Source organism: Chanodichthys erythropterus, chromosome 9 (assembly GCF_024489055.1).
Source record: "Chanodichthys erythropterus isolate Z2021 chromosome 9, ASM2448905v1, whole genome shotgun sequence".
In the NCBI taxonomy this organism is placed as follows: Eukaryota; Metazoa; Chordata; class Actinopteri; order Cypriniformes; family Xenocyprididae; genus Chanodichthys; species Chanodichthys erythropterus.
The window spans coordinates 26,401,839-26,414,561 of record NC_090229.1 but is presented as its reverse complement, the minus strand read 5'-3'; the positions used below and the strand labels follow the sequence as shown (position 1 = coordinate 26,414,561).

The 12,723-nt window shown below is 35.7% G+C and overlaps 1 protein-coding gene across 1 annotated transcript; it reads right to left on the bottom strand.

The window, feature by feature from the left end:
• Positions 1-4,154: 4,154 nt before the first annotated feature.
• On the bottom strand, positions 4,155-11,199 carry gck (glucokinase (hexokinase 4)). The gene is made up of 10 exons (XM_067393948.1): positions 11,054-11,199; positions 10,691-10,853; positions 9,515-9,669; positions 9,290-9,409; positions 8,774-8,869; positions 8,493-8,592; positions 8,093-8,276; positions 5,856-6,011; positions 5,030-5,263; positions 4,155-4,858 (listed from the first exon to the last, which is right to left on the bottom strand). Exons 1-10 carry the CDS (start codon positions 11,126-11,128, stop codon positions 4,711-4,713), a joined length of 1,431 nt encoding a protein of 476 aa, XP_067250049.1. The 5' UTR covers positions 11,129-11,199; the 3' UTR covers positions 4,155-4,710.
• Positions 11,200-12,723: the final 1,524 nt, after the last annotated feature.

Sequence of the window (12,723 nt, the reverse complement as noted above, 5' to 3'; positions counted from 1 at the left end):
ATGGTCCTTGAGGAGGCTGTCACCAGCCCCAGAGCCCAGCCAGCCATCTCCCCCACTCTGCACGGAGCGAATGCCTGAGCCCAAAGCAGACGGAGCTGCAGAACTTTATTATGAATTGAAAAGAGGATCCTCTGCTGGTTCCCTTTATCTCCTCTTTTGTCTACTCCAATATGCTGCATGGATGCGCCATGGATCCACCTTTGCCTAGTCTATAGGATCCCCTGGCTCTGCCTCCAGCCGCCGAGCCCATCACTCCACCTCGGCTTGTCAACCAGTCGGCTTCGCCTTGGCTCCTCCCTCTGCTACACTGGGACATCATCCTTATGGCTCCACCAAGCTCCCTCGGCCCTTCGGCTCCACCTTGGTCAGATGTTGCTCTGCCTGCGCCACAGACTTACAGGCCTTCAAATACAGTGCTCAGAGTAAATGAATACACCCCCTTTGAAAAGTAACATTTTTAACAATAACTCAATGAACACAAAAATAATTTCCAAAATGTTGACAAGACTAAGTTTAATATAACATCTGTTTAACTTATAAAAGTAAGGTTATTAATATAACTTAGATTACACATTTTTATGTTTTACTCAAATTAGGGTGATGCAAATATGAGTACACCCCACAACAAAAACTACTACATCTAGTACTTTGTATGGCCTCCATGATTTGTAATGACAGCACCAAGTCTTCTAGGCATGGAATGAACACGTTGGGACATTTTGCAACATCTATCTTTTTCCATTCTTCAAGAATGAAATGGATGGAGGATGGATAGTGATGATCAACTTGTCTCTTCAAAATTCACCAAAGGTGTTCGATTGGGTTCAGATCAGGAGCCTCTGAATCACTTTCACCCTGTTCTTCTTCAGAAATCCAACAGTGGCCTTAGATGTGTGTTTAGGATCATTGTCATGGGATCATTAGGATCATCAATGAAATGCAGCTCACCTACACCAGCAGCACTCATGCAGCCCCACATAAGGACAATGCCACCACCATGTTTCACTGTATAGGCACCATGCATTTTTCTTTGTATTCCTCACCTTTGCAACGCCGTACAGTTTTGAGGCCATCAGTTCCAAAAACATTTATCTTGGTCTCATCACTCTAGAGTATAGAGTCCCAGTAGTCTTCATCTTGTCAGCATGGGCTCTGGCAAACTGTAGGTGTGCTTTTTTGTGCCTGGGCTTTAGGAGAGGCTTCTTTCATGGACGACACCCATGCATGCCATTCCTCTGCAGTGTACGCCGTATTGTTTCACAGGAAACAGTCACCCCGGTTTGGCTTTCTACTTCTTTAGATAACAGCAGTGAACTTGCATGCCGATTTTCTTCAGCCCTTCTAATCAGAAGATGCTCCTGTCGAGGTGTTAACTTCCATGGACAACCTGGACGTCTCTGTGAGATGATTGCATTTCCATCTTTTTTTAAATGTTTGTGCCACTTTTGCTACAGTATTCTGACTGATAAGTAAAGCTTTGCTGATCTTCTTGTAGTCTTCACCTTTCTGGTGTAAAGAAATTATTTTCTTTCTCAGGTCTTGTGACATTTCTCTTCCATGTGGTGCCATTGCTGACAGCATGAAATGGGAAGGGGTTTAAACACCCTTTTATAGTCAACTGTCTGCTGGACACCTAATGAATAATTAGACTCACCTGTGGTTGAATTCTTGTTAAATTAGACATTTGTTGTCTAAAATTTAGCTTTGCTCCAGTGACTTTGTACTCATGGTGTACTCATTTTTGCATCACCTTAATTTGAGTAAAACTGAAAATGTTGTTCCTAAGTTATATTATTAACTTTACTTTCATGTTATAAGCCATCAGTGTTTCTTGGTCCCAACGGCTCTTCGACTCCACTTGGGTCTCCACCTCCATCAGCTCCATCTCCATTAAAGAGGTTAAACCTGCCAAGTTTCCACCATGGCTCCTCACTCCATCAAATCCTCTGTGGGCCTTGGTACTGGCTGTGGTCTGGCTCCTCCCACCATCATCACCACCTTGGTTTCTCCCACCTTCATCATACTGTTTGTATGCAAGACCCTTCATCAGCCCATCATCCTCCACCAGAGCCCCCTCCCTCTCTCCTTGGTTGGACTTTGTTACAGCTCGGGGATGCACCATCTGGGATGCATTTGGATGCATAATGTTCTGTTTTGGTTTAGTTTTCACTGTTTCCTGTTCTGGTTTGCTGTTTTCATTGTTCCCTTTGCTCATTGGTTTCCATGGTTCTAAATGAGTAAACACCTGTTTCTGTTCCTGTTAATTTATACAGTCTGTGTATTTAAACCCTGTGTTCTTCTGTTATTTCTAAATAGTGTTATTAAAGACAGTTGCTAGATTATCTCCTTCGTCTTGCACATCATTACAGCCACAGCAATCTGTGACAGACAGCAGTTTTATCAAACACGATCGGGCAGCAGATGTTATGTAATTTAATTGAATTAACTATTGTTAAATAGTTAACAATATTGCTTGCCTTATAAGGGGTGAAAGTCTCCCTATGGTAGTTTTTACACCTCCACAAAACATTTTTTTTTTTAATATTAAACCATTATCATTATCTCATGAAGACACAGAAGTACATTTTATTATAATCCAAAGGCCCCCTTCATATTATAATTTTTCAACAAAAAATGTGTTGCTCTATCAATAACAAGAGATACATTTAATTTTTTACACACTCAAGAGGCTTTAGGCTTGTTGTACCCTATAAAGGGCTGGACTGGGCTGTATAATTGTACACTGTGTGCAGAATTATTAGGCAAGTTCATTTTCTGATCATATTTTTTTTCCAAGCACATTTTACCAATTCCAATCCACATCAATCTTAATAACTACTATTAATATTGTTTTTAATAATTTATAAGTGATATATAATTGTTCATGAAGGCTGGAAATGAAAAATGCCCTATATTCAGGTGTGCAGAATAATTAGGCAGGGTTTCTTTTACAGATAAAATGAGCCAAAAAAGAGATTTAACTCAGACATAAAAGTCAAAAATTATTAAATACTCATGAGAAGGACGCAATACTAACGTAATACTAGAAATTGCAAAGTTAAAGCATGACCATTGGACAGTGAAATGCTCATTGGGTCAAATACATGAAGACTGGGTTTTTATAGGCTTTATAGACAGACAGCTTGAGAGTGACTCCTGAAGGACCAGCACCACATCCTCTTGTACCACTGTTTGAAGAATTTATCTTCCAAAATCTGGCAGTAAGTTTTGGAAGATCATTTAGTCCATCTCTGCAAGATGGACATTTCAGGATAAGAGATGGACTAAAAGTGAACTCCCACACCTTACTGCCAGATTCTGGAAGATAAATTCTTCAAACAGTGGTACAAGAGGATGTGGTGCTGGTCCTTCAGGAGTCACTCTCAAGCTGTCTGTCTATAAGGCCTATAAAAACCCAGTCTTCATGTATTTTATAACACTTCAGCTTGTGATTCTTATTAAGAGCAGGTCGCTTTTTAGGATTCTTCACCTAACCTAAGTCTCTGAGATCCTGACACCTCACACTTCTGAAGACTCAAGGTAGGTTTCAGTACTGGGAAATGGTGGCGCTGGAGACTAAAGGGTTCCTGATGGTTTCACACTTAATTCTTCACCTTAATTCTTAATTATTTTGCAGTTAACGTGTCTTTTCTTCTCCAGCTGTTTTTGTATGACCCCGCTGACCCAATGAGCATTTCACTGTCCAATGGTCATGCTCTAACTTTGCAATTTCTAGTATTACATTAGTATTGCGTCCTTCTCATGAGTATTTAATAATTTTTGACTTTTCAGTCTGAGTTAAATCTCTTTTTTGGCTCATTTTATCTGTAAAAGAAAACCTGCCTAATAATTCTGCACACCTGAAGGCATTTTTCATTTCCAGCCTTCATGAACAATTATATATCACTTATAAATGAATAAAAACAATATTAATAGTAGTTATTAAGATTGATGTGGATTGGAATTGGTAAAATGTGCTTGGAAAAAAAATATGATCAGAAAATCAACTTGCCTAATAATTCTGCACACAGTGTATTCATTGAGATAAATATTTTTTTTCATTTAATTTTTGTCTTTGAGTGTAATGTTCATGTAAGCTTTAGTGGGATTACAGACCCTTTAAAAAACGACAATTCGAGTGTATGAGTCAATAGTACAGCAACTTTATTTACAATAATTAATCATTTTCACATGTACAAAGTATATTCAAGTCCTTCATTAAATAATTTAACAGTTTTGATTACAACTGAATATAAACATAATTTAAAAGTTAATAAATAAAACAAACAATAAACAGTGCACAATTACCTTGCTAAACCTGAACAGTTCATGTATATACAATCACATCTAGTTCCCTCCACTTCTCTACTAACCTCCAAACAGCCATGAAGGTGCAAGTATATGTAACATTACCTGAATGTGCTCAGGACAATAGCAATAATAAATGATATATGTTGTGTCTAAAAGCACATTAAACTGGAAATATCTGACTTAAAATGATACATAGCCTATGTTAAATATTTCAATGGCCTGTATGCATGTGGTTAATAGATGTTGCCAAACAACCCTGTAACCGCCCACAAACGCAATGCAATGTTCAAAAGGAGAAAAGCACTTTCACCATAAGGAAGGCTTGCCAAGACCGCTCTAACATTGTGGGTCAGTGGTGATTCTACAGTTCCAGCTCACAAAGATGATTCATGTGGTTTATCATGGTGTCAGCATACAGGCGGCCATCTTGCACGCCACAGCAGAAATGAGAGCCGCGCCCCGACCGCTCCCTTCTTCTGATTGGATGAAGGTAATTTCGCAGTGAGGAGTCATTTCCCACACAAGCTTATGGAACCTCTCCTTGAAACTGAATGAGAGAATTTGAAGGTCAAAGCAGGAAACACACATTTTAATTGTGTTTATATCACATTGTGTTATATCCCTTGCTCATCTATCAAACACTATCTTCTGTTTCCTCTTAATTTCCCCCCTCATTTCTCTTTGTTTGCCTTGCCTCTCTCTCCTCTTGTATACTCACCGAGGGTGTAGTTTGTAGACAGAGCCATCGACTCCCACAGTGATCTTCAGTTCCTCTTGACAACGGCGCTCCCTCATTTGGTTGATGACGCCAGCGAGTCCAGCCCCGCACATGTGAGCGGCTCGCGTAGACACACTCTCACATGCCAGACGCACAATGTCACAGTCCAGCTCGGACGGCAAGATACCCAGTGAACTTAAGATGTTATAGATCTGCTTTCTGTCCCCTGTGTCACTGAAATGAAGAAAAAAAAAGCATTTGTATTAAGGTACAAACATAAGTTTTTATATAAATTCTCTTATAGTTGCACACATACTTAATACACAGCAAAATCCCCAGCTCTGCTCAGATTACATATGGTCCCTCTATAGTGTTGAAGTAACACTGAAGTAGAGTTTAAGTTAAAGAGATTAATTAAGTTTGAGATTGAGCATTAGTGATGAACACTAACAAGCATAATCACTTAAGAGAAACACAATAACTACAAATGACTTCTAGCACTTAGATGAATTTAACTGAAGATAAAAGACATTAAATCTCTCAAGATCTGAAGATCTTAGCTTTAACTCTGCTTCAGTGTTATTTTAACTCTATGTACAGAGGGACCATATGTTCTCTGAGCAGAGTTGATTTAACTCTGGGGATTTTACTGTGTATGATCTTTTCATTTTTGTTTTGCATTTCCCCATGTGAAAGAGAAGTATCTTTTACCAGTTATAATAACTAGTATACTTAAGTGTGAATTTAATATAATTTTGTTTCTCAGCTAAATGTATCATGTTTAAATATAAAATTCTCTCTTTTATAATCAGCAATTTAGTCCTACCTCTCAATCTGGGAGACAAAGCGAGTTTCAAAAGCTCCACGTGTTTTCAGCAGGTCTGAGGCTTCGCCGTTAAACAGCAGATCTTCATTCACTAGTTTTAGCAGCACAAGACGTACAAGCTCCCCCATATACTTCCCACCAATCAGCTTCTCATACCTAGAGTCATGAGAGAAGAATATGTACATATTAGATTAAAGTCTTTCTTGACTAATATCACTATCAAGTGACTCAATTTCAGCAGCAAAAAGAAAAATATGAATGATAGTAGAAGCCTGAGGATAATTATGAAATACAAATGGACACTAAAGTGACATGGACAGAGGAGCGACCCATTGAGCTCTTCTGTATCTTCTAGCATACACTGTAAATACCCATTAAGCAGGCAGCTTCACTAATGATCTCCTTTCCTGGCCATTAATCCAGCCGTGTGTATTCCAGCACTGACGTGGCTACCGTCAGTATCTCCACATGTACAGAAAAACAACCCTTGTCACCTGGAGACCACATAAGAGCTCCAGGCTGCTGATCTAACTAACCTCCTCTTGAACTTGGAAGCATGTAAGGACATCTGCGTTTCAGATTCAGCCACTGATCAAAGTGCTGTTAAAAAAGTGTGTCTACTCTAGTTACAATATGATATTTGAGGAAATTGTGCTTGTATCTTTAAATATGAGTTGTTTGATATATATGTGAAATCATGACATAGACTGATGTCTTGTCAAAATATCATGCATTAAATATTTCTTTCATAGATTGGTTCAAATAACATGTGATTGTTTTAGATCAAAATTGCATCAGAATATCCTAAAATATCAAACAAAGCAATCTATTTTTGTGAAAACTATTTTAAAGTATGTTTAAATGAAACTTAATTGTTAGTTGTGCTCTGAACTTAAAGACGTTTTAGTTTACTGAAGATAGAGTGGGATCCAAAAGTCTGAGATCACTAAAATGCTTCCATTTTATCATTATATCATGGTTCTTGGCTCGTAATCATAGGGGAACCACTTTTGGTGCTCTACAGCACCTTTGTCAAATGGTGCTATGTAGAACCCATATCGCATTTTATTTCTTCAACAAAAAAGGTGCTAAACAGCACCAACAGTGGTTCTTTGGCTCTTAAAGAACCTTTAAAAGGGCTTAACAGGTTCTGTATACAGTGGCGGTGCTATATAGCACCTTAACCATCCCAAAGAACAACTGAAGAACCGCTGAAGAACCATACATGGGCTTAACCGATTTTGTATACGGTAGCGGTGCTATATAGCACCTCAGTCATCCCAAAGAACCAGTGAAGAACCACTGAAGCACCAAGATTAGGTGCTATACAGCACTTAAACTATGATTACGAGCCAAAGAACCTAGTACTATATAATTTTTTTTTTTAGAGTATAGTTACTTAAAAAAAAAAAAAAAAATACATAGAACTTTGTTTATTTCCAGATTTAAATAGGACTTTGAATCCCAGATTATCAAAGTGGTTTCAGTGGCTTCTATTTTACATATTTATAAATTTTTATGACATATCATATCATTATATCATGTTCTAAAGAGCATCTTCTGCTTCTAATTGTTCAGAAATGTTTTAGGAAATATTTTACTTTTTTTAGTTTTTTTCTATACATAAATTGTAACATTTTGCTTATTTCAAGATTTTTAATATGAATCCAAGAATAACAAAGTCTCTCAGTGACTTTTATTTTACATTTTTATAATAGAGTAAAAAAAAAATAAAAAAATTACAAATCAAATTACATCATCTCATGTTCTAAAGAACATTTTGTGCTTCAATGAAATCAACTAATAGTGCAGAAATATATAAAGGAATATTTACATTTTTATAGTTTATTATTTTTATTGTCATTATATCATGTTTAACAGAACATATTATGCTTCAAAGGAAATAATAAATAGTACAGAAATATTAAAGAATTTATTTCCAGATTTAAATATGAATTTAAATCCCAGATTATCAAAGTGCTCTCAGTGGCTTCTATTTTACATTTTTACATTTATAATATAGTAAATTGTTTATGACATATTATGTCATTATATCATGTTATAAAGAACATCTTGTGCTTCAATGGAAGCAATAAATAGTGCATAAATATTTAAGAAATATTTCTTATTAATTTACCTTATGACCTTCCTTTCTTTTTATTTATTTGTTTTAAAATAACTTAGTTAATTTCTAGATTTCAATATGAATTTGACCAGAACTGTTCAAGATCACTCACAGCTGATGTCCAGGGTTTAGTGACGTCTCATCAACAACGCGATCGTATTCCAGCCGGAAATCCTCCAGTTCACCATTGTCCCCAAACGCTCCCCACTCTGTGTTCACACACATCCTCCCCTCCTCTCCTTCAACCAGCTCCACCTTACGCATCTCCTCCATATAACACGCATTACACCCTGTACCTGAGAAAAGATGAAAAAATGAAAGAGAAATAGAGAGAGAGAGAGTGAGAGAGAGACAACAAAAACATTAAACTAAAAGCTTCAGGCATATTGCTTTATAGCCATGTTGTTTTTTCCTGAATGGTTGTTAAAATATTCCATCTTCCTGTTATAAAGTTTACATCCGAGCTCTAATTATATTTACATGGGTCTAAGTGTGTGCGGTCACCCTCTTACCTACTATCATGCCAACTTCACAGCTGCGGTCTTCATAGTAGCATGAGATCATGGTGGCTACTGTGTCATTCACCATGGCAACCACATCCATTTCAAAGTCCTAAAAAAAGAATTATTAAATCGCTTTTATAGGACAGCCGTTTAAACCTTTTATTATAAGCTCTTAAGATGCATAATGTACTTTTAGTTTGAAAGCAGCTTTCCATTACCAGTTAGACAAGATCCCAGAACAGAATTTGTGCTTGAAATTTTTAGTACGAAAAGTAACTCATGATACTAACCCCTCTCCTTTTAATGGCATCTCTCAGAAGACCGACGACGTTATTGCCTTCAGCGCCAGAGGCTTTGAAGCCTTTAGTCCAGTTAAGCAGAATGCCCTATCATGATTTAAACATAAAACAATCTGTTAGACAACACTGAAAAAGGCACATTTTTAGAAAAAAATATGACCCAGATATGCCACAGTATCTATGTGAACTTTAAACCTTAAAGTCACCATGAAATCAAAATGGACGATTCATGAATATAATTCATGTGCACTTTAATTAAAATAACTCCCAATCCCTCGTCTATCTCTTCTCTGATGACGTGTTCATCAGCTCGAAGGTGGGGCAACCTGTCACTCACATGACATCATAGCAATAGCAAACCACAACCATCCAATCAGTTCCCAATGGACAAAATCAAGCCCCGTCCAACATTTGTTCTTGCCATTTCACGTCGCAAAAAAGACTAGTGCAACTCCAATTTCATGCTGACTTTAAGTGGCCCATGTTTAATTGAATGCAAACACTAACCTTATCCAAATCCTCATGACGGACTGGAAAAGAGAAGGTGAATCCCAGTGGAAGCTTCTTGTGTTTCAGATTATGTTTGTCCAGGAAGTCAGATATGCAACCGGCAACGTAGTCAAACAACTATATGGAGAGAAAAGGGGGTACAATGAGACGGAGAAGACTAGAATATGTGCATGTATATATTGCATATAGGCTACAGAGTGTTTGACCTTTTTAATATCTCACCATTTCAGCTGTGCCGGTCATTGCGTCTTCAGGGATGGAGTACATGTGATGCTTCGTCTCCACCTTCCAGCCTCGCTCTTCATCCTCACCCACTTTCACCAGCATCACTCGGAAGTTCGTCCCTCCAAGATCCAGTGCCAAGAAATCACCCACCTCTGAGATGAGTCACATGAATCAACATCAGCAACAATGTGAGTCATACGAATTAACATCAGGTTCCAGGAAGAGACTTTTTGTCAATGTACCCATTCTGTTATTACATAAACTAACCTGAAATAATTAAACACATAGCAAATTGCAATTTATTTACTTTATGCCACCTACAGGGATAGTTCACCCAAAAATTTAAGTTCTGTGATCATTTGTTCATCCTTATGGGGCCCAAACCTATACATTGACTTCCATAGTACTTTTTTATTATTCCTTACTATGTAAGTCAATGGAGCCCTCAACTGTTTGGTTACCAATTATAAAGAAAGTCAGGTTTGGAATAACTTGAGGATGAGTAAATGATGACAGAATTCTCATTTTTTGGGTGAACTATCCTTTTAAACTACCCCTTGAACTATCCCTTTTCACCAAAAAACAAAAATTCTGTCATCATTTATATAACCCTAAATATCTGCATAACCAAAAGAGGATGTTTTGAAAAATGTCTGCTTTTTGTCAAAGTCAGTGGGGTCCAATGTTTATTTGGCTTTCATTTTGGACCAAAAAAAAAAAAACCACAAACAAAACAAAAAAAAAAACATAAAGATTTGGAAATGAGGGTGAGTAAATGATGACAGAATTAATAGATGACAAACTGTCCCTTTACAGATGAATATGTGCTGGATAACAGCATCAGATGTCTAATACTTTTTTATTTTAATTTTATTGATAATATATATATATATATATATATATATATATATATATATATATATATATATATATATATATATATATATATATATATATATATATATATATATATATTAAATACAGTAGTCAACATTTGAAGTGGATCAAAACCTTTCATCAAAGTTGTCCTAAAACCTTGTCCTTAGGATCCACTTCAAATGTTGACTACTATATTACATTATAAAATGCAGCATATAAAGTATACTACTCAACCAGAGCACTTTTTCATTTTTATTTAACTATTTTGTATTTTCCCAGTGTGAGAACTCTTACCAGATCCTTCAGGAGTGGAGCGCACATAAGTGGGCAGCATTTTGACGCTGGCTTCATCGTGTGTCTCCACACGCAGTCCTCTCTCCATCTCTCTCCGCATTCTCCTCATCACTTCCTCTAGCTCTTCTTTACTCAGCAGAAACTCAGACAGAATTTGGTCCACCTGTAGAATATGTCAGAAAGAGATTCAAATAAGTGAATAGTTTTAAACAGTCATAATTTGGAATTAACATTTGATCTCAAAAACAATCACAGTAGTGCCAATGAACCAAAATTAGCCAAAAAATTATGTATAATGATTCCCATTATATGGGCATCCTTAAAGTCATTAGATATAACTAATTGAATTGCTTTGTCTCTTACCACGAGAAGTTTCTCCAGTACTGACTCAAAGTCACTCGGTATCCTCTGTCTACGAGCTAAGGTAAGGCACGGCATCTTTGCAAGTCTTTCCAAACAAGTGTATGATGTGCGTTGATTTGTTAAAGTTTGAATGTGTGTGAGGTGCATGGAGATGCTGAGCTGGTTTTATGCTCCAGTGAAGGAGGTGGAGAGGTGTGGTCAAAGAGATCATTGCTCTCTGTGTACACACACACACATACACACACACACTCCTGATCAAACACACACATACACATTTAATCTCACCCATCACCTTGGTAACCAGCTGTCAAGGCCATTCAGTGTGATCACGCGCTTCACAGTGAACATGACCTGACCTTTGCCTCCCTGAGAAATTCAACTTGTGATTGACACAATTAATGTGATGTCTACAATTTAAATAATATGACATAAAAATGATGATATTATATTAATATTTTTATAAATGTATTTATTATTTTATTATAATTTTCTGTATTGTTTTTTTTTTCAGGGGTATGAGAGACAATCAAAGGAAATGATATACTGGAATGCAAAGCAGGCTTGGTGGTTTCTTCTTTGTATGTGTGATATAACAGATGTTTGTGCTTGCTACTAATATTTTGTCTTTATATTATATTATATTATATTATATTATATTATATTATATTATATTATATTATATTATATTATATTATATTATATTATATTATATTATATTATATTATATTATATTATATTATATTATATTATTTTGATTCATCATATGTGTACTTTCAGGAATTTGATTTTATGGCATTTAGGTTAAATTCAAAATTAGCTACTGAACTTAAACCCTTGCTAAATATAGATGACTTAGTTTGCAAAGGGCAAACATTTTTCCTGAAATAGCTCTGCAGGAATGTGATGTGGCCGAAAGTCCAAAATCTAAAAGTTTATTGTACTCTGAAGAGTTACCTAAGTTGTCAGACAGGGCAAAAAAAAAAAAAAGAAAAAAAAGAAGGTAAGTGCATAAATGCCATTTCAGAAAGAACCTAAATTACTCTGAAAGTAAAATATAACATTCAAAAAATAATAATAATAAAAACATTTTGACATTTAATCAATGCTATACGGAAGAGGATTAGGGCCAAGCAATAATTAAAAAATAAAACCATCTCGAGATTAAAGTTGTTAAATTTCGAGAAAAAAATCGAAATAAAATGTTGAGAATAAACTCGTTAAATTACGAGAAAAAAACGTGTTAAATTTCAAGAAAAGTCAAGATAAAATGTTGAGAATAAACTTGTTAAATTACGAGAAAAAACACGTTAAATTTAAAGAAAAAAGATTAAATAAAATGTTGAGAATAAACTCGTTAAATTACGAGAAAAAACTCGTTAAATTTCAAGAAAAGTCAAGATAAATTGTTGAGAAAAAACTCGATAAATTACGAGAAAAAACTTGTTAAATTTCAAGAAAAGTTAAAATAAAATGTTGCTAATAAACTCGTTAAATTACGAGAAAAACTCATTAAATTTCAAGAAAAAAGACTAAATAAAATGTTGAGAATAAACTCGTTAAATTACGCAAAAAAACTTGTTAAATTTCAAGAAAAAAGACAAAATAAAATGTTGCGAATAAACTCGTTAAATTACGAGAAAAACTCGTTAAATTTCAAGAAAAAAGACTAA